The following is a 22,619-nucleotide window of genomic DNA, read 5'->3' as shown; positions in this document are numbered from 1 at the left end:
TTTAATTATCTCTGATGAAGCTCTTCATCTTAGCAGAATATTTCTTTAACTTAGAAACACTGTCCAAAACGTTGAACTCTTCACACTTCACAATGAAGCTCTCCCAAAAAATCTCAAATTCTGGTTCTCTCTCATTCTCTTTCCTAACCGGAAATAATTTTTCTTTTGTACATTATTCGGGATCACAATTAGGGTTTCTCTCAAGTCAACTTCTTATATTTTGAGTTTTGATAAACTATTCCTTCTCTTTTTTCAATCAACCTCTAAATTAGGGATTTTAAAACTAGTCCTTTTTGCTTGACCGAAGACCTCATAGCAGCGGAAAAAATCTTGTTTAGTGGTAAACTCAAATCCAAACCCTTAAAGATGTGTTTTGGTCCTAAGTAATAAATTGAACATTTGATTTACATCAGTGATTATCAGAAATAACTTTCTCTATATATTTCAAATTGGCGTTGTAAAAATTTAACGAAAGAGTGAACAAAATAAATTACATGTAAATAGAAATAAATTATCATTATTCTCTGATTTAGTTTAACTTAATTTGATTTGGGTAATTAAACCTTTACTTTCTTGATCTACTTTTTTCTTTCTTTCTTTTCTAATAAATGAAAAAAAAAAGTTTTCTCTTTTTCTCTGATTCTGACCGAAATAAACTTGTGAACGTTGACTTTGGATAATTTCATCTGAGAAGAACCACCATCTTGGGCTTAGATTGGCTTGATTTTTTATTCAATCCAACTAATTTCTTTGTTTTATTTTTTTGGACGTTGTTTGTTGATCAAAAAGAAACTTACCAACAATTTATGTTTCTTGGTTCTATTGGATTGGACTGTTGCTTCTTTAATTTTTGACCTGGATCACTAAGTAAAGCAATCAAAATATTTATAAAGAAATGAGATTTAAAAAAAATAGAAATGAGATTTAAAAAACAAGTTTGTCACTAAGATTTTTATAAAAATAACGAAACAAGACGTAAAGTGCGAAATTTTTCGTAAAAATATTTAAAAAAAATTTTAAAAAATGCCACTTAGATTTTTATAAAAATAAAAAATAAAAAAAAAAGAGTAGCACACGACCCAAGCTGAAGAAAACGACCCTCCCAACCACCATTCACCTTTGTCAGCGTTACTTTTGCTTCTGCTACACTTCGGTAACACACTTCCGTTCTTCTCCGTATCCACCTGGATTCGCTTTTCTTTGATTCAAGCTCTGATTTATCAACTCATGATTATGAATTGATTCCGTAATTGGATTAAATGCCTTCGCCACATTTCATTTCTTTATTATTATTATTATTATTATAAGTATTCGGATTCACAGTCATCGATTTTGTTGAAATCATTATCAATTTATGTATCCACGCTATTACTTGGATTCCTGCTTCATTTCTATCCTCTACACCTGAAAATAAGGAGGCATGTATGTAACAACGAAATATCACAATTAGTAGTTTGAATCAACTTTTGGTTAAACTGTGAATACCCATTTTTCTCTTTCTTTCTTGGCTGCTTATGATTATTTTCAATACTTGATTAAGTGCAAATATTTTTGTTATAGAATTGACTGAACCATTGGATTTGATTGGTTACTCGTAATTGCAGAGGATAACAAGAGAAATTGGGGGTGATGGCATCTTTCTGGGATAGCTACAAGGAATTTTGGTCGGAGAGGTTCTCCTTTCTTAGCAACTATTCCAACGCTATCCAACGCGATAGGCCACTCCATCCTTGGACTGATTCTGATGTTGATCAGTTCATTGCTTTGGATCCTGTTCATGGACCTGCTGTAATGATTCTATCACTTTATTTATCCGTATATATGTAATTTGATTTTGTTTTGGTTTTGATGTTTTCTGCTTTAATTGATGGTGCAATGTGATGTTGTGCATATCTTTAGAGGACCCAAGTCCATATACTTTTCAATTGGAAGTAAAAACTCCCTATTTTCTTGGTTAGTTTTGAACTCAAAGAACATTAAGTTGTGTTTGGCAAGTGTATCATGACAGGAAATATGGTGACAAGATAGAAAAGTTAGGTCCCTATTCCTTGTCCTTAGTTTTTGGATGGTTGGAAAATCACGCAAATTGTCTGTGAACAGAGAAATGTTGATTGTTTCTGTCTTTATTTCGTTGTCCAAACAAGTTTGTGTCTCCTATTGTTTAACCTGAAACAGTTACCAAACAAGCTTATTTAGTTTTTCAGTTCATATTACTGTAATTAATGTATTGTAAATGATTGGAAATTCAGATATGTCATGTTTCCTTCTGTGTCAATTATTAGATGCTAAGGTGAGGTGAGTGTCTTGTGAAAAACTTGTTCTTTCTTTTCCTCAGGCAACTCTTGGTATTCAATAAGAATCTGTTTCTATGTTTGTTGAATTAAAATTAGAATATACATGTCGTCTCTTCTTTGTATTAGTATGTTGTATGACACTTCTTAAGCTCTATCTATAGTTTATTTGATATTCAACTGTACCTGAATTATTTTTTCCAAATGTTTTCTCTCTTGCACATATGTTTATGTTGGTCATCCTTTTCCATCATTAATCATTAACTCTAAACAGCATTGTTGTCATCACATATTATAGAAGAGACCATAATCTGAGGGTGATCATTCTTTCTATGATCCAAGTGGACCAAAGAACTGAACCTGTTTCCAATGCCAAAGATGATTGTTGATCCTCTTGAAATACCTTTTTGCTCTTCCAAGAAGAGGAAAAAGAACATTGTGTAGTGCTAAAATATACGTTATAGCTCATGTCAAATCTTAGTTTCTTAGTATATAGCCAATAACATCAAATCATAGTTGCTGATCTCCAACCCCTTTTTTCACAATAATTCTTTATGGTTGTCGAATTCTACGATATAGTTTACTAAATTGTCTTTCTGTGTTCGTCAATTCATGAACTGGAACATATAGTCGGTCTTATGTTTTTACCTCATGTTAGCTGTCATCTGAAGCACCAGAGTGATTTTCTTTTTTCCATCTCAGTTGAAAAGTGCTAGAGATGCAGTAAAATTTGGCATCACTGGAAGTGCTTTGGGAGCAGCATTCACTGCAGGCTACGCATGGAAATATTCAAGAAGTTTGCATGGTAATCCCCTACTTTTCATAACATTGAAACATTTTTTCTATAACATACTATGCTTTTGGATTGATCTTAATTTGATCATCTTATTGTAAGCAAAGCTGTCATCATCCTCGCTTGTTTAGATACTTGTCTTGGTTGAGTCCAAATTAGTTTTATAATATTTTCTGTTAGAAGTATGGCAGTTATGACAGCACTTCATGTTAAATGTTAATATTTTACTTTTATTTTCCCGATTGTGTTGCACAGGTGCTGCACTTTCTTTTCTAGCTGGAGGTGTATTTGGGTGGACGTTTGGGCATGAAATTGCAAATCATGCACTTCAACTCTACAGGTTAGATACACTGGCTGCAGAGGCTAAGTTTTTGGAATGGTGGAAAAATAAGAGCGAATGAGGCTAGTAGATCTATTAGCTGCTGGTGTGTCAGAGTGCAACTTTTGTTCTCCTTTCAGGAAGTTTAATCTCAGCGTTTGCTGTACAAATTTATGTTAATTGAATAAATGCTTCTTTATGACATAGGTCAAGCTTTTCAACTAGTTTGATGCATCACCATAAAGCAAATTGTGACTTTAAGTGCCAATTCCACCCTATTCTGTTCTTACTTCTTAGTTATTTGCATTATCATCAGATCTGTCTGGTCTTTTTAGTAGTTTGTCTAGAGACCAATAGACCATAGCAGTTGGCATATTAAATTTAGGACGTTGAGGTCACCATCATGCCAGTAAGAGATGATCCAGCCAAGCAAGTGGTCTGCTTTGAAGGTGCCGAGGAGCAAGGGGTGGGTTGGCGGGGTCCTGTGTTGAATAGGGGTGCTCGCGGTGCAGTTTGGATTGGCTTTGAGTTAAAAACTCATCTGATCCAAACACTAATTTTACTTGCCGTGTGGTTTTGAATTGGATTTTTTTTAAAGGAATCCAATTTAATTTCAAGTGGCTTGGATTTGATTGGATTTGCGATTTTGTAAATTAAAAAAATTAAATATGTATAACAAGTTTCAATATCAAATTTTAAAGATCAACAATGATATAACAAGTTTTAAAAATATCTTAAAAAATTAACAATAACATTATAGAAATAAAATTATAGAATAATTAAAATAAATAAATAAATCTCATTTTGAATATAAAATTGTTACAATGGGTAACCAGAGATTAATGGGCTGGATTCATTAGGTTGGCCCAATCGTGAGGGAAGATTCCGAGCAGGCTTGCACCTTTGGGGCATCCGTCCGACTTGTGAGCATGAGTGAATGGGGTGGTACCTGCAATGACACTCTAATGCCTAAGTCGGCAAGGGTGTGAGCAGGTCTAGAGAGTATTGGGACTTAGAGATACCTGAGGGATGTCAGTGTATTTATAGTGGTGAACCAATAACCACCGTTGGAGTAGTTCCACCTTTTAAGGTGGATAACTGTCACTTTATCTTAGGGAGGTTGCGATATGGCTCCTGGAAGTGGGTTGAGAGATTTTAGGGGCAGTTATTATCTGCCAGCTAATCTTCGCTTCCGACTTCCTTAGAGCAAGTCGTGGTGAGCACCGACTTCTTAGGAGAAAGTCGGTGCACTGTGAGGTTCAACCTTGTGGGTTGGGCCTGTCGTTTGGACCTGGGCCTTAGCGTTGGCCAGGGTATGAACAGTGCTTCTACTCGAGCCCAAAATTAATGGATTAAAAGAAAGATCTAAAACACCATAGAATAAGGGAGGAATCCACCATAAGAGCGATATCATCGGCAAAAAGCATAAATCATGGTACATGTTCTTGGATATGCTATGTGAGTACTAGACTAATGTGAAAAGGTAAGGACTTAATGATTATCCCTAGTGTAATCATATACCAATAGGAAATTTCTCTGTAACACCACATTGACTCTTCACACTAGTTGTAATCCCATTATACATGTTTTTAATTACACAAATATATGCGATCCTTACTCTCTTACTTTCTAAAACCTTCCATAAGACCTCCTTTGGTACCCTATGGTACGCTTTTTCCAAATCAATAAACACCATATGTAGATCCTTTTTATTACCACAATATCTCTCAATTACCCTTCTTAACAGATATATCGCTTCAGTGGTGGGATCTACCTAGCATAAAACCAAATTGGTTCTCAGTTACTTGTGTCTCTTGTCTCAACCTCCGTTCTATCACCTTTTTCCATAACTTCATAGTATGACTCATGAGCTTGATTCCTCTATAGTTTTCGCAACTTTGTATATCCCCTTTATTCTTGTAGATAGATACCAAGGTGCTCTTTCTTCACTCATCTCACATCTTCTTAGACCCTAAAATCTCATTAAAAGAAATAAAATAGATTAAAAATACACACATACACACACATAAAAATTATCTATAAATCTCTTCTGCCACTATACTTTTATTTTCTAATCAAACATACGCATTTACATTTTTTTGTTCTTTTAAAGAAAAATAATTTTTAATTTCTTTTCTCCTTTAAAAAGAGATGTGCTTTTAGCATGTTGCTGTAACTTGTGTAGGAGAAAAATAAACAGATATGTGAAAATAAGAGATGAAGTTGAAATTCACAGCAAATAAAGAGTTGATTGTTGAAAAGTTGTAAAGCTATTCTACATGCTAGAGTAATCTAATTATCCTGTATATTGAGGTAAATTCATGTCCCTGCCGTGCTTTCATATTCTATCTTGCATATAATGTTGTGATGGAGATTTCATTGGCTGAAAACAATGTGTGATTTTGCATCAAAGAATCTGCTTCAATTGTAACACCTCTTTCAGTATAAAAACCAGGAACCTTTGGCTTGGGCAGTAATTTCTCACCATTCAACATTAGAACCACTGATGACATGTCTGGTCTATCTTCTGGTCTTTGTTGCACACATAACAGGCCCACTTGAATGCATCTTTTTACTTCAAGTGGTGTGCATCCTTCCTTTAACACTTCATCTAGCAGTTCCAATGGCTTCTCATCAGTCCATAATCTCCATGCCTGAAATTTTGGAACTTGAATTAGTGAACTAGAAGAAATCTGAATTGAACTATTTAATTACTTCCCTAGTTATTTTGCTTACATGTCCAAGAAGGTTAAGGTAGTTTTCTGGATCTGAAAATTCTCTATTCTTCTTCCCACTTATCAACTCTAGTAGTATGACACCATAGCTAAAAACATCAGACTTCATTGAATATTGTCCATGTACTGCATACTCGGGAGGCATATAACCACTGAAAGTCCAATATGAAACTAAGATAAATACAAATGAAATCTAAAAGAGTTGTGATTAGATTGAAAATTACTTACTATGTTCCAGCTACCCTGTTCGTGTTAGCCTCAAGCTGATCGCCTAAGAATGTTCGAGCTAGGCCAAAGTCTGATATTTTAGGATTCAAATTTGCATCTAACAGAATATTGCTAGTTTTTAGGTCTCTATGAATAATCCTCAGTCTAGAATCTTGATGAAGATAAAGAAGTCCCCGAGCAATGCCACTGATAATGTTGAAACGCTTAAGCCAATCTAGCATCTTCTTTCTGATTTCATCTTATCAATTAGGCAAATGTGCTTAGTATATAACTTGAACTTGTAGAATAAAAATAACACAAGCCATACATAAGAAATATTATAGTTGCAACATATGCTTTAGAATATATAGTGAGCGAGTCTTACCAAAAACAAAGTAGTCTAAGCTTTTGTTTGGCATGTATTCATAAATCAATATTTTTTCTACTCCTTGAATGCAACAGCCAAGAAGCTTTACAAGATTACGATGTTGAAGTTTGGCTATCAATGCCACTTCATTTTTAAACTCTTCTAAACCTTGTTTAGACTTTTTTGAAAGCCTTTTCACAGCTAACTCTTGGCCATTTGTTAGTGTGCCCTGAAAAACAATCATTTGGTATTGTTAGTCACTTAGAGATATTTTAATAAAAACAAAAGTACTTGAATGAATGGCTTTTATTTTACCTTGTATACTGATCCAAAACCACCTTCTCCAAGTTTGTTACTACTTGAAAAGTTCTCTGTTGCCTTAACTAAGACTGAGAAATCAAATATTGGTAGCTCAGTGACCTTCTGTCCTTGTCTGTTTCTTTGAATTATTCTTGCAACTCCTAATTGATTAGAAAACAACAGTGAGTAAGATCATGAAAAAAACAACTTTGCACTTTTCCTTTTGGGGACTGTGACATAAGGTAAATTATATTTGTGACAATATTTACCTGAATTTTTTATTATCACTATGCTAACAGATGTGATTAATCCGAAAAGAGTCGCACCAATTGCAATTCCTACCTTCTTTTTCTTCAAATATCCATGGTCATTACCTGCAACATGACCAAAGATATGCAGACCATGATTACTCGCCAACTTGTGGTACAAGAATTTTGTCGAATGAGGCTGAAGTGATCTTATCTTGTTTCTTAAGATTGAGTGGAAAAGGGAATGCACTTAATTTAGGAAATAAATACTGTAGAAGAATCTTGTAACTATTCAGTTGGAGGATCTTAGTTATCTTTGAAAAATGCCATAATCCACAATAATTAGAATTGAAAAGGAAACAAAAAAAGAGAGAGAGAAAGATGGGATAGGTACCTAATTCCGAAGTAGGGACTTTGATATAAATATCTTGACCAGCTCTTGAGAATTGTACCATGTCAATAAGATGATTAAACCAAAGTAGACAACCACTTCCTCCATTACGGATATCCAAATTTGCATAAGCAACACAAGAACAGTTTTTTAGGCAAATATTTTCACATTCCTTGAGATTCATGGTCTTGTTATACCATGAGGATGAAGTGTCTGGCACTTTTATATCTGTGTACCTTAAGAAGCTATTAGTGTTATTACAATCCAGTGAAGTCTTCCTAACACAACCATCAGACCAATTTGACATATTCCATTGTTGGGGGAACTTGGGAACATATCCTTTTAGGCATTCACATGATGCAAGGTTAGCATCAACCTTGCATATAGCATTTGAACCGCAAAAGGCATAACTTCCACACCCATTGTATCCATCAATTGTGGCAAGTTCCAACTCAGTTCTTGTTTGATTTTTCCAAATAGTACCTATTGAAGTACCTGAAGGTTGTAGTTTATACAGGTAGAAAATTGATCTATCAAGTATTTCAAACTTCCAAGACACCTCAGTTTTGTCCAATATAAAATCCTGTCTATATTCATCTTCCTGGGTTGGATATCCAGTGAAATAAAGGCCATTAAATGTCCCTGTTCGGAAATATTTAACAGATCCTTTCCATTGTATTAATTGTGGATATCCTCTAGGATCAAACTTTATAGAATATTCTCCTACAGCAGGATCCTCTGCACTTTTCCAGGATGACATAGATATGTCAAAACCAGTAACTAAGTTCAATCCAAGCTTCATTCCTGGCATCAGTGTATCACATGGATAATCAAAACTTTGCCATAAAAAGTTTTTCTCCTCTGTACTTTGTCCATTTTTCACTACAAGATTTCCCGAATCCAAGAGTTGTGCAATTAAGCTCCCCAAAGTGTTGCCTGAGGTGTTGGAAGACCAAATGGTGCTGTTAGTGCCATTCAGAAACTGTAGATTCCCCTTCTTGCTTAGTGTCAAAACACCTGATGAGTTACTATGAATTGGTATCTCTCTGTTTGCCACCCACACAACTGTTGAATTCCCTGATGCATCTCTGTACCACACACCTAAGTATCTATTTGTTGGAATGCCAGGACTAAAGAAACCCAACTCAAAGCTTCCACCAGCAGAAACCAAAGTCTCACCATCTTGGATAGATTGACCTACTTCTAAACTGTCTCTTGAAGTGATTGTTCTCATGCAGGACATGAGAAGTAATGAAATAAACAGCATCCTTAAGTTTTCAATCATTTGTAGAACTTCTAAACGGTGAGTTTTAGCAAAAACTACATATGCATTGTATGATTGTCCTTCAGCAGCATGAGCACATACATAGGAGGTTGAAAGTCTTCCACTGTGAAATAAATAAATTTATGTCAAGTCCTTATTGTGTCATTAGGCTTATGTGTACATTTGGTTGTCTCAATCAGCCCTCCCAGCAAGGCTTGGACTTTCAAAACTCAAAAAGGATGAGTTTTATTAATATATTTTCATGATTATCTTATGTTGTTCAAAACATCTTTTTCTTTCTACTAATGTCATGTTAGCAACATCGCTCACTTGGCAAGATATTAGAATCAACCACTCAGTTTTTGTCAAATCAACTATTATTTCTAAATCAGCAGAAAAAAGAATATACAAAAAATTGTAGTCAAATTTGTAACATTCAATCCATATCCATATATTTAGTATATCTCACCGTTATAAACAATACAATAAATTTATAACTCCAATAATTAATTTGTTAATTTCTATAAATTACTCATTAAATATAATAAACATTCATATTACAAATGTAATAATAATATTAATAAATATAATAAATTTTACGTTACAAATATCAAATTCCATACTGTTTGAATTACTTATATAAGTTTTTTATCACTATTCCTTCAAATGACATCAAATTTAGTACAAAAAAATTATTTACTAACTACACAATATCTCAAACTTACTCAATGGAGCATCATTCTTTGGACAATATCACCAAACAAAAAGACAATTGGTTTATCAAAGTTCGCATGGTTCATCTATGGGAAACATTAACACCCACAAATGAAGAAGAGTCTCTTTACTTAGAAATGATTATATTAGATGAAAAGGTACAAAACAAACATATTTATTATATTTTTAAATTGAATTTACGAAAAAAATACTTTAATTGTTTTTGCTTTTTATACTTTTTATATTATTTTATAATACTTTATATATAATTGTATTTTAATATCGTTAAAATTATACTTCTTTTAATATGCTATTCACTGTTCCTTTTTAACTAATTATTAACTATGATTTACTAACACTGCAGGGAACACATCTTCATATAATTGTGAAGAGAAATATGATGAACAAATTCAAATATTTGTTACAAGAAGAAAAAGTCTATACTATAAAAAATTTAAAAATAGAAGATGCAAATGATTTGTATAAGCCAATTAAAGATACAATGAAAGCAAATTTTTTACCCACAACTGTGAAAGAAATTAAAGATCCAATTTTGAACAATTTCCAAGACTATTTTGAATTTGCATCACTTGAGACATTGTCTAAAAGAGTGGGTCAGAAAAATACTAATAGGTAATTTCATTTTATACTATTTTAATTATTCTTATTAAAAATAATTTATTCAAAAAAAATCTACACATTTTTGTTCTTTTTATTGTAGATGTCATTGGAAAACTACGTTACAAATTCAAAACACATATTTGGAAGACATGCAAAGATGGAACAAACAACATAATAGAAAGTACATACAACTCAACAATTTATAAATAACATGCCTTCACAAGAATCTACGACAGAAAGAAGAAAGCAACAATTTTAACAATAACCAATAAAGAAAAAGGAGGACGAGTGCCACTTAAGAAGACTAAGTCCATCAACTAAAACAAATGTAAAAATTAAATCACCAAATAAAAATGTCACTTTGTACAACTCCAATATTCAAATCTTTTGTACTACAAATTATTTTAAACAAAGCACCTTTCAAATTTAACTTTAATTTACACATTTAATTTAATTCTACAAAACATAGTCATTTTTAATATTTATTATATACTATTATTAATTTACCATCTGCGCATTGCGCGAGTCTCATTCTAGTTAAACTTTATATCACTTCCTGTGAGTGGTTGGGGGAATTATAAATAATTCCTAAAAATTTTAAGATGGGAATATCATATTTCCATGTTTGGTTCAAAGTTTGAAAAGTTATTCCTAAGCAAACACACGCATTTACAATTGTTTGTTCTTTTATTTCTCTTCTCCTTTAAAAAGAGATGTGCTTTTAGCATGTTGCTGTAACTTGTCTAGGAGAAAAATAAACTGATATGTGAAAAGAAGAGATGAAGTTGAAATTCACAGCAAATACAGAGTTGAAAGGTTGGAAAGCTATTATGCATGCTAGAGTAACCTAATTATCCTGTATATTGAGGTAAATTCATGTCCCTGCTTTGCTTTTTCATATTCTATCTTGCATATAATGTTGTGATGGAGATTTCATTGGCTGAAAACAATGTGTAATTTTCCATCAAAGAATCTGCTTCAGGTGTAACACCTCTTTCAGTATAAAAACCAGGAACCTTTGGCTTGGGCAGTAATTTCTCACCATTCAACATTAGAACCACTGAAGACATGTCTGGCCTATCTTCTGGTCTTTGTTGCACACATAACAGGCCCACTTGAATGCATCTTTTTACTTCAAGTGGTGTGCATCCTTCCTTTAACACTTCATCTAGCAGTTCCAATGGCTTTTCATCAGTCCATAATCTCCATGCCTGAAATTTTGGAACGTGAATTAGTGAACTAGAAGAAATCTGAATTGAACTATTTAATTACTTCCCTAGTTATTTTGCTTACATGTCCAAGAAGGTTAAGGTAGTTTTCTGGATCTGAAAATTCCCTATTCTTCTTCCCACTTATCAACTCTAGTAGTATGACACCATAGCTAAACACATCGGACTTCATTGAATATTGTCCACGTACTGCATATTCGGGAGGCATATAACCACTGAAAGTCCAATATGAAACTAAGATAAATACAAATGAAATCTAAAAGTGTTGTGATTAGATTGAAAATTACTTACTATGTTCCCGCTACTCTGTTCGTGTTAGCCTCGAGCTGATCGCCTAAGAATGTCCGAGCTAGGCCAAAGTCTGATATTTTAGGATTCAAATTTGCATCTAACAGAATATTGCTAGTTTTTAGGTCTCTATGAATAATTCTCAGTCTAGAATCCTGATGAAGATAAAGAAGTCCCCGAGCAATGCCACAGATAATGTTGAAACGCTTAAGCCAATTTAGCATCTTCTTTCTGATTTCATCTTATCAATTAGGCAAATGTGCTTAGTATATAACTTGAACTTGTAGAATAAAAACAACACAAGCCATACATAAGAAATATTATAGTTGCAACATATGCTTTAGAATATATAGTGAGTGAGTCTTACCAAAAACAAAGTAGTCTAAGCTTTTGTTTGGCATGTATTCATAAATCAATATTTTTTCTACTCCTTGAATGCAACAGCCAAGAAGCTTTACAAGATTACGATGTTGAAGTTTGGCTATCAACGCCACTTCATTTTTAAACTCTTCTAAACCTTGTTTAGACTTTTTTGAAAGCCTTTTCACAGCTAACTCTTGGCCATTTGTTAGTGTTCCCTGAAAAACAATCATTTGGTATTGTTAGTCACTTGGAGATATTTTAATAAAAACAAAAGTACTTGAATGAATGGCTTTTATTTTACCTTGTATACTGATCCAAAACCACCTTCTCCAAGTTTGTTACTACTTGAAAAGTTCTCTGTTGCTTTAACTAAGACTGAGAAATCAAACGTTGGTAACTCAGTGACCTTCTGTCTTTGCCTATTTCTTTGGATCATTTTTGCAACTCCTAATTGGTTGTAAAACAACAGTGAATAAGAACATTTGCACTTTTTTCCTTTTGTGGACTGTGACATAAGGTAAATTATATTTGTGACAATATTTACCTGATTTTTTCATTATCACTATGGTAACAGATGTGATTAATCCGAAAATAGTCGCACCAATTGCTATTCCTACCTTCTTTTTCTTCAAATTTCCATGTTCATTACCTGCAACATGACCAAAGATATGTAGAACATGATTATTCACCAACTTGTGGTACAACAATGTTGTTGAATGAGGCTGAAGTGATCTTATCTTGTTTCTCAAGATTGAGTGAGTGAAAAAGGGAATGCACTTAATTTTGGAAATAAATACTGTAGAAGAATCTTGTGACTATTCAGTTGGAGGATCTTAGTTATCTTCTTAGAAAAGTGCCATAATCCACAATAATTAGAATTGAAAAGGAAGTGAAATTTATCAAACCAAAGTAGACAACCACTTCCTCCATTACGGATATCCAAATTTGCGTAAGCAACACAAGAACAGTTTTTCAGGCAAATTTTTTCACATTCCTTCAGATCCATGGTCTTGTTATACCATGAGGATGAAGTGTCTGGCACTTTTATGTCTGTGTACCATAAGAAGCTATTAGTGTCATTACAATCCAGTGAAGTCTTCCTAACACAACCATCAGACCAATTTGACATATTCCATTGTCGGGGAAACTTGGGAATATATCCTTTTAGGCATTCACATGATGCAAGGTTAGCATCAACCTTGCATATAGCATTTGAACCGCAAAAGGCATAACTTCCACACCCGTTGTATCCATTAATTGTGGCATGTTCCAACTCAGTTCTTGTTTGACTTCTCCAAATAGTACCTATTGAAGTACCTGAAGGTTGTAGTTTATACAGGTAGAAAATTGATCTATCAAGTATTTCAAATTTATAATACACCTCGGTTTTGTCCAATACAAAATCCTGTCTATATTCATCTTCCTGGGTTGGATATCCAGTGAAATAAAGGCCATTAAATGTCCCTATTCGGAAATATTTAACAGATCCTTTCCATTGCATTACTTGTGGATATCCTCTAGGATCAAACTTTATAGAATATTCTCCTACAGCAGGATCCTCTGCACTTTTCCAAGTTGACATAGATATGTCAAAACCAGTAACTAAGTTCAATCCAAGCTTCATTCCTGGCATCAGTGTATCACATGGATAATCAAAACTTTGCCATAAAAAGTTTTTCTCCTCTGTACTTTGTCCATTTTTCACTACAAGATTTCCCGAATCCAATAGTTGTGCAATTGAGTTCCCCAAAGTGTTGCCTGAGGTGTTGGAAGACCAAATGGTGCTGTTAGTGCCATTCAGAAGCTGTAGAATCCCCTTCTTGCTTAGTCTCAAAACACCTGATGAGTTACTTTGAATTGGTATCTCTCTGTTTGCCACCCACACAATTGTTGAATTCCCTGATGCATCTCTGTACCACACACCTAAGTATCTATTTGTTGGAATGCCAGGACTAAAGAAACCCAACTCAAAGCTTCCACCAGCAGAAACCAAAGTCTCACCATCTTGGATAGATTGACCTACTTCTAAACTGTCTCTTGAAGTGATTGTTCTCATGCAGGACATGAGAAGTAATGAAATAAACAACATCCTTAAGTTTTCAATCATTTGTAGAACTTCTAAACGGTGACCACGGAAGATGAGTTTTAGCAAACACTACATATGCATTGTATGATTGTCCTTCAGCAGCATGAGCACATACATAGGAGGTTGAAAGTCTTCCACTGTGAAATAAATAAATTTATGTCAAGTCCTTATCGTGTCATTAGGCTTATGTGTACATTTGGTTGTCTCAATCAGCCCTCCCAGCAAGGCTTGGACTTTCAAAACTCAAAAAGGATGAGTTTTATTAGTATATTTTCATCATTATCTTATGTTGTTCATAGCTAATTTTCTACAGATATTAGTTTGACTCAGTCATGTAAGATGTAAGATGTAAGTAACTCTAGGATTCACAACCAAAACAATAAAAAAATAGCTCTAGGATTGATAGTTTCTTTATTTATTTAGTTTCTAACAGATTGATAGTTGCTTTGGTCATCCCTCCCTTTTAAGATATTGTTATATTAGCAAAAATAGTTAACTTAATTACATTCAAAAGTGATACAAACACAAGTATTTGATTAAATAAAAAGCTATTTTACAGTGTAAGTGGATAAAATTCCCACTTTTGAGTCTGTCTTGTGATTTCAATGACGTACTTATGTGTTATCCAGGTTTCGGAGGCGGAGGCAGAGGCAGAGGCAGAGGCTCTCTACCACTCTTGCCACCACATTAACCCCTCAGGCTTCCACACTAGCTGCAGGTGCCACCTTCATCCAGCTGCAGTACACCATGATTCCCTCTCCAAGGTGGATTCCTCCTCAGTTTGTATCAAACTATTGCTGGATTCTAGGTTCCCCATCCTTCAAAGATGTGGTATAATGACTGGAAGGTAAACAACAAAATAATTCAATTGTGTGTCCCTTTATGATCTACTTTTGTTTCACTCTTTTGTTTATTGACCACTTATGCAGAGCCACTTCATCATTGATCTAGCACTTGATGATTATCTCTTGAGGGCCTTCAAGACTAGAGTAACCAAGCTACTCTAGATAGGACATGTACTTGGATGTCCTTACAGGGAAGATGCAACTCATTCAGTGGCAAGTCAGTGAATTCCAAGGCAAGTAGATTATCAGCTAAGGATGGCTTAGTTCATTGTGGTCAGTCAATCACCAAAGGAGGTAAGTCAACAAGTTGCTTATATGCTACAATTAATTGATAAGCAATTAATCATACCAATTACCAGGTTATAAATTTCCAATTCCAGCCAAGAAGCTGAACTGGAAGCCTATCTGGTTAAGTCTTCAAGCAGGTTAATATGAGAAATGTTCCAAAGTTTTGAAATTTAATACTACAAGCCATTTCTTTCCCTTGCTTCTGCTCTAAAATCCTTACTCACAAACAACCCTTATATAATATCTAGGTTTCTCATAGTAAAATAATGTTATCAATATTTCATTAGTTTAAGTGAATCAAAATTTATTCCTTTAGAAAATAATATAAGATCTCAAGTTTAAGTCTTGTATATAAGAAGGAGGGAGGGAGGGAGAACAACCTTTGTGGAACAAATCAATTAATTCCTATTTAACTTTAATACTAGTGGACCGAAAAAAAAGAAGAAGAAAACAGTGATAATAATCGGCTATACACACTTTCAAATGCGCCACCGCTACATGTGCATAATGTTCAGTGTTAATATAGTTCAACTTGTTTCTTTTTCCTTAATTTTTTCCTTAATTCAAGCTCTAATTTCACCCAAATGCATTCCCTAATGTAATTGCCACAACCAATGGAAGAAAAAAAGTGCTATGAATCAACTTGTGCTACAAAAGTAAGAAGTATGCTTTCTACTTTAGTTAATATTCATAGAACTCTTTGTTTATTTCACATGTGTGTTTGCATAGGTGAAAAATAGATAAAATAGGATCTCTTAACAAGTACATTGAACTAAGTTGTAGAAAGGCAGACTATTAAAGAAAGCTATCCAGGATTCTAGACTAACTTATTTTCCTATGTATTAAGGTGAAATCAAGTCACTGTCTTGCCTCAACTCTATCTTGCATCTGACATTGTGTTGGAAATTTCATTGGTTGAAAATGATGTGTAATTCTTCAACAAAGAATCTGTTTCAAGTGTGACACTTCTGTCATTATAAAACCCGGGAACTTTTGGCTTCGGCAACAACTTCTCACCATTTAGCATTAGAACCACTGATGACATGTCTGGTCTATCTGCTGGTCTTTGCTGCACACATAACAGACCCACTTGTATGCATCGTATGACTTCAGAACGGGTGCATCCTTCCTTTAATACTTCATCTAATAGTTCCAATGGCCTCTCATTAGACCATAATCTCCAAGCCTAAAATCTTGGAATCAAATCAATAAATTAGAAGATATTTCAATCTAACTATTTAACCATTAGTAGAGTCATTTTTACTTACATGCCCAAGAAGATTAAGGTTGTGTTCTGGATCCGAGAACTGTCTATTTTTCTTCCCACTTATCAACTCTAATACAATTGCACCATAGCTAAAAACATCTGATTTCATTGAGTATTGTCCGTGCACTACATACTCCGGAGGCATATAGCCACTGATAAAGCAATTTGAAACTAAAATAAATACAAGTGCAATTTGAAAATACCATGATTGGATAGGAATTTACTTACTATGTTCCAACTACTCTGTCTGTCTTATCCTCTGCTTGGTCTCCTAAGAATGTTCTTGCTAGACCAAAGTCTGATATTTTTGGATTCATATTTGCATCTAATAAAATATTGCTGGTTTTTAGATCTCTGTGAATAATCCTTAGTCTAGAATCTTGATGAAGATAAAGAAGTCCACGAGCAATGCCACTAATAATATCGAAACGCTTATTCCAATTGAGTAGCTTCCTCCTTATTTCATCTAGTCAATGGAAAACTTGCTTATATACTCATAGTACAATCTAAAACTATACAAACTGAATATAAGAAAAATAAAAATTGCCACAAGTATTTAGAATATAGTGAAAAAGGTTCCAACCAAAAACAAAGTAGTCCAAGCTTTTGTTAGGCATGTATTCATAGATTAATATTTTTTCTGCTCCTTGAATGCAACAACCAAGAAGTTTCACAAGATTGCGATGTTGAAGTTTGGCTATCAATACCACTTCATTTTTAAACTCCTCCAATCCTTGTGTAGACTTTTTTGAAAGCCTTTTCACAGCTAAATGTTGACCATCTGACAACGTGCCCTGAAAAATGTAATCATATACTTATTGTTAGGAACTATGCAAAGGAAATATTGTCCTTTAGCTTTTTATTTCACCTTGTATACTGGTCCAAAACCACCCTCTCCAAGTTTGTTGCAACTTGAAAAGTTTTCTGTAGCTTTAGCTAGGATGGAGAAATCAAATGTTGGTAGATCAATGTTTTCTCGTCGTTGCCACCTTCTGCATAAAATCCTTGTTGCCCCTGCATAGTTGGAAGGTAAAACTGGATAAGAACTGCAAGTATATGACACTAAGACATCTTTTGCTATCTATTTTTTGGGCATGCATGACAAATAGTAAAATTACCTGGTTTTGTAATTATCATTATGCTGACAATTGTGATTAATCCGAAGACAATGACACCAGCTGCAATTCCCACTTTAATTTTCTTGTTGTGTCCATGGTCAATATCTGCAATATGACCAGAAAGCTAAAGAATATCACTATTCACAATTTTTAGTACAATAGTTTTATCAAGTGAGGCTCATATAAGCTTGTCTAATTTGGTTAGATGGAGTGATAATCGATAAAGTAGTTATAAAATTTTAATTTCCAATAATAGTATGATAAAACTATTATTTTGCACAGAGATAGCACCTGAAAAGACAAAGCAACCCAGCAAGCTTTGAAGCCCCTTGAATGATTTTTTCAAGGGTTTATAAATAATTTGAGTGCATCATAGACATTAGATTAGATTTAATTTAGTTTGGCCATGCTAGGTCATGCTTGCTCAAATATTTGGTCCAATACATAGTCAACTTCATGTGTGTTCATTACACCTTACCTTACTCCATTAATTAGTTGCCTTAGAAAAATACATAGTGTACAATAAATCAGAGGAGAAAAAAGAGAAATGAAGGGGAAATACAATAGGTACCTAATTCTGATGCAGGGACTTTAATATAAAGATCTTGACCGGCCTTAAAAAATTGCATCACATCAACAAGATAATCAAACCAAAGTAGACAACCAGTTCCTCCATTTCGGATATCCAAACTTGCATATGCAACACATGAACAATTTTCCAGGCATGAGTTTCCACATTCCTCGAGGTTCATGGTCTCGCTAAACCATGAAGAAGATGTGTCCGGCATTTTCATGTACTCATACCTGAAGAATCCATTTGTATCATTACACTTCAATGGAGTCTTTCTAACACAACCACCAGACCACTGTGATGTATTCCATTGTTCAGGAAACTTGGGAGTATAACCTTTCATGCATTGGCATACAGCGAAATTGCCATCCATAAAGCACCAAGAATTTTGACCACAAAATGCATAACTTTTACATGCATTTGGTCCATTGATCATGGAAACTTCCACTGGAGTTCTTGTTTGAATTTCCCAAACCATAATTTGTGTATTCCCAGAAGGGTCCATTTTGAATACAGAGAAGATTGATCTATCAAGAATTTCAAACTCATAATAGACCTCTTCTTTGTTGAACACAAAATCAGTTTTAAATTCATGCATGTCCTCAGCTGGAGATCCAGTAAAATAACGGCCATTCCATGACCCTCGTCTGATACTTATTGCAGATCTTTTCATCTGCATCAATTGTGGATATCCTCTAGGATCAAATTTTAGAGAATATTCTCCCACAGCAGGATCCTCGTCGCTTTTCCAGCATGATTGAGATGCATTCTTCCCAGTAACAAAGTTCAATCCAACCTTCATTCCTGGCATCAATGTGTCGCCGGGATAATCAAAACTTTGCCACAAAGGATTGTCCTCATTATTAGTATCTTGTCCATTTTTCACTACAAGATTTCCTGTATCCAAGAGTTGTACAATTGAGCTACTCATGGCTTTGGTTTTGCTTGCTATGATGTTGGATGACCAAATGGTTTTATTTGTGTTACTAAGAAGCTCAAGAATCCCCTTGTTGTTTAACCTTAAAGCTCCTAACTTGTTGTGAAGGGGGTTTTCTCTGTTTGCCACCCACACAATTGTTGCATTCCCTGATGAAGCTCTGTACCACACACCCAAATATCGACTTGTTGAAGTTCCGGGGCTAAAGAAACCCAGTTCAAAATTTCGGCCGGCCGAGATTAACGTTTCGCCATCTCGAATAGATTGACTCATTGCTAAACTGTCTGTTGATGTGACAGTTATCATGTGGGATGTAAGACAGAAACAAAGAAGTAATGTTGTTATGCTGCTCACCATTTGTGTTTTGTATGAGGTTGGACTTAAAGAGAATCACATAAACAAGATGTTCTAACTTCTAACAGGACCTTAAAAATATGACAAGTTTTAGTGCTAGCTTATGGATTGGATTATTAGGGGGAACAAAATAATGCACGTGGCCGTGGGATTAGGTTTGTGGAATATATGATTTTAGGTTGAATTTTCACCGTGGGAGTTGTTGCAAGTCAATTCATGTTCTGAACAAAAGACCAGTCACCAAATCAACTACCATGTATTGTGTATATAAATACAGTTTAATTAATTTTTAATGTTATTTTACACGGATATGTGATTTTTGGTTTTTACCATGTTTGTTTAGCTTATTATGATCATATTCTCACAGGATTAATCTCATTGAATACAATGGCATTGTAGGGACAGTATCTTCTCAAATGAGAAGACTTGTTTCATATGAAAGTGAGGAAGGCAAATATATATAGATTTTACATCAATAATCAAAATTAAGATAAACTTGGGTGATTATAAAACCTTTCAAATTCTAATCATGGCCCTCCATGCATGTACGGTTATATATATGGTCAGATTTGTTCTTTTCGCTTCTATGTAAACTAAAGTTGTTCCTGTCATAACAGTTTACATGCATCTCTGCTGCGTTTATTCCTGGAAAAATACACAAAGGATAGGGACACAAAATTTTGTATTTTTATATTCTGTTTGTAATAAATTAGAACAAATTATGAAAATTTAATTTATTATTATTTTTTTATTCAAAAAATTTTTAAAAAATAATAAAAAATATTATTATAAAAAATTAATAAAAATAATGAAAAAAAATATGTTTCTTGTTAGTGTGTATGTTCTTTTTTATGATGGATACAAAATACACTAATTTAATATCTCTAGATACAATGGCTCTGTTTATATTTTATCTGTCAAACATATAAACAAACCAGCGTTACATGTGTGACAGAAAAAAAAAAGTAAAATTGAGTTATATAACTTTGTATGGATAAATAAAAATGTCATATAATTTTATGGTTTAGCTTGACTAATAAATAAAAATTTATAAGTAGAAATTTATTTCTCACTTTTACAGGTAATCAATGCTGGTCTATCTAAGATTTCGGTCCCTGCAAACTGGGAGGGCAAAAGTGAGAAGAAGGAAACGGGTCAAAGAGGGAATGCCATTGGAAATTGTCAAATTTGATTGAAAAGGGACTTGGACAAAATATATCTAGACTTGTGAAAATGTCGTCTACGGTCAGATTAAGGGTTCATAAATGGTAGGGTAACATTAGTGTTTTCCATTTAAAATTAGAGTAAATATGTTTTTTGTCGGTAAAATTTGTTAAAAAATTTAAAAATATTCTTAGATTTTATTTTGTTTTAATTTTGTTTAAAAGTTTTTTATTTACATCAAATATATTTTTGGCGACTATTTTTCGAACATAGTTGTCATGTATTATTGTTGGATTAATCATAAATTTTTTTAAAATTTATTTGTTGGAATATATTTGATACAAATTAAAAATTTTAGAAATAAAATTAAGAGTATTTTTAAAATTATTAACAAATTTTACCAACAAAAGATATACTAAATCCTTAAAATTATTATGATTGTTAGTTGGCATTTAAATTATTATGATGATGATTTGGAACCCCTAAACATTTTGTTTCTTTTGGATTTGGTCTGTGCACATTTTATTGGTATGTTAATCATTGTCAGTGCCTCAGTGGATGAAATTAAAATAGCTGACTTTTTTTTTTAATTCTAGGGTCGAAATATAGGAAAACATTGGAATCCACATTAGGTAGCGTTTGGTGGAAAGAGACAGAAAGATTGAGACTGAGAGACAGAGACTGAGAGACAGGGATTGAAACAAATCTCAGTATTCTGTTTGGTGCAAAATGGGAGACAGGAATTGAAACAAGAATGAAACTCTAATTTAATTTGCACAAAGGATAACATTGGAATTAATTAATTGAAATGAAAGTATTTAAGGTATAAAATGTTATTAAAGTTTCAGTTTCCATCTCTAAAAATTTCAGTCCCTTGTGTCCCTACTTTTTGGAGGTACTGAAATATTGAAATTTTGGAGACAGAGACAGAAATTTTAGTACCAGTCTCTGAACTAACAAACACAATACTGAGTCTCAGTCTCTCAGTCTCTGTCTCAGTACTTGAAAACAAACGCTAAATGGACTAAAAGGAAGTTTTAAAGTACCATAGAAGACGTTATTATTATGAAGAAGCTTCTTTCCAACTCTATTAAGGAGGTCAAATTAACTCGTAATCCAATTACAAAATGATAATCTCAATGGTAGCTACATTTAGTATACAACAAATGTCTTTTGATCCTATTTCAACTTCCCTTGCTTTTTTTTTATCATCAGATATTTTATTTGTTGAAATCATGACTTCAGAAAATAACAGCATATCTTTTTATTATTTTTTATTGATTACAAATATCAAATCCCAACTAGGTACATTTCCGTGAATGGAAGCCCTGTATATCCTCTCTTTCTTTGCCTCCCAAAGTTCACCAGTGTGAAAAACATGTTCCTTAACTCCGAAATTTAATTTGATCTTCACCGCCGCCATCATCAGCTCAGAATCAGAGGGAAGAGAGAAATCCAACTTGCAAAGCTAAACCATCTTCTAGTGACTCCCACAAATCACTTCCAGAAATCAATTTGTCAAAATATGAAGATGGTTTGTGTAGACATCACACAGCAGTTGTAATCATCTGAAAATAAGACGAATTTATTATCATATTGCCATCTGTTGTATCTTATTCATGGTATTTCTTGACGTCAGACCTAAATATACTACATGATGATGAAGGGTATTTATAAATTTGATTAATTAATATTATTAATATTATTGATATTATTATTAATATTAATAAACAGTTACTAACCATTTAGTACCATTTGATTGAAGGGACACAACTTTTTAAGGATTGTGTATATTCAAAACATTGTGTCTATTGACTAAAGGGACACAACTCTTTAAGAATTGTGTATGTTCAAAACAT

The 22,619-nt window shown here is 33.6% G+C and overlaps 3 protein-coding genes across 6 annotated transcripts; 1 reads left to right on the top strand and 2 right to left on the bottom strand.

Moving 5' to 3' along the window:
* Nucleotides 1-1,058: 1,058 nt before the first annotated feature.
* LOC107464270 (succinate dehydrogenase subunit 6, mitochondrial) lies at nucleotides 1,059-3,671 on the top strand. Of its 4 annotated transcripts, none has more exons than XM_016083197.3 (4): nucleotides 1,059-1,153; nucleotides 1,605-1,788; nucleotides 2,994-3,096; nucleotides 3,340-3,671. In XM_016083197.3, exons 2-4 carry the CDS (start codon nucleotides 1,630-1,632, stop codon nucleotides 3,483-3,485), a joined length of 408 nt encoding a protein of 135 aa, XP_015938683.1. In that variant the 5' UTR covers nucleotides 1,059-1,153; nucleotides 1,605-1,629; the 3' UTR covers nucleotides 3,486-3,671. The 4 variants fall into 4 exon arrangements, with proteins under 4 accessions (XP_015938683.1, XP_015938684.1, XP_015938685.1 ...); XM_016083198.3 differs by having other exon boundaries at nucleotides 1,118-1,246; XM_016083199.3 differs by lacking the exon at nucleotides 1,059-1,153 and adding an exon at nucleotides 1,304-1,422.
* A 2,077-nt stretch (nucleotides 3,672-5,748) lies between these two features.
* Nucleotides 5,749-19,769, bottom strand: LOC107464241 (uncharacterized). The gene is made up of 21 exons (XM_021131749.2): nucleotides 18,306-19,769; nucleotides 17,735-17,839; nucleotides 17,485-17,630; nucleotides 17,200-17,410; nucleotides 16,845-17,082; nucleotides 16,618-16,768; nucleotides 16,236-16,535; nucleotides 13,064-14,285; nucleotides 12,675-12,779; nucleotides 12,432-12,577; nucleotides 12,234-12,345; nucleotides 11,771-12,008; nucleotides 11,544-11,694; nucleotides 11,199-11,461; nucleotides 7,655-9,039; nucleotides 7,282-7,386; nucleotides 7,028-7,173; nucleotides 6,731-6,941; nucleotides 6,367-6,604; nucleotides 6,140-6,290; nucleotides 5,749-6,057 (listed from the first exon to the last, which is right to left on the bottom strand). Exons 1-21 carry the CDS (start codon nucleotides 19,597-19,599, stop codon nucleotides 5,749-5,751), a joined length of 7,227 nt encoding a protein of 2,408 aa, XP_020987408.2. The 5' UTR covers nucleotides 19,600-19,769.
* On the bottom strand, nucleotides 11,153-14,247 carry LOC107464227 (G-type lectin S-receptor-like serine/threonine-protein kinase At4g27290). Its single transcript, XM_021130993.2, has 7 exons — nucleotides 12,947-14,247; nucleotides 12,675-12,779; nucleotides 12,432-12,577; nucleotides 12,135-12,345; nucleotides 11,771-12,008; nucleotides 11,544-11,694; nucleotides 11,153-11,461 (listed from the first exon to the last, which is right to left on the bottom strand). Exons 1-7 carry the CDS (start codon nucleotides 14,235-14,237, stop codon nucleotides 11,153-11,155), a joined length of 2,451 nt encoding a protein of 816 aa, XP_020986652.1. The 5' UTR covers nucleotides 14,238-14,247.
* Nucleotides 19,770-22,619: the final 2,850 nt, after the last annotated feature.

Source organism: Arachis duranensis, chromosome 9 (assembly GCF_000817695.3).
Source record: "Arachis duranensis cultivar V14167 chromosome 9, aradu.V14167.gnm2.J7QH, whole genome shotgun sequence".
In the NCBI taxonomy this organism is placed as follows: Eukaryota; Viridiplantae; Streptophyta; class Magnoliopsida; order Fabales; family Fabaceae; genus Arachis; species Arachis duranensis.
Note: the sequence above shows the minus strand (reverse complement) of the source record. Positions and strands in the feature narration are given on the sequence as shown.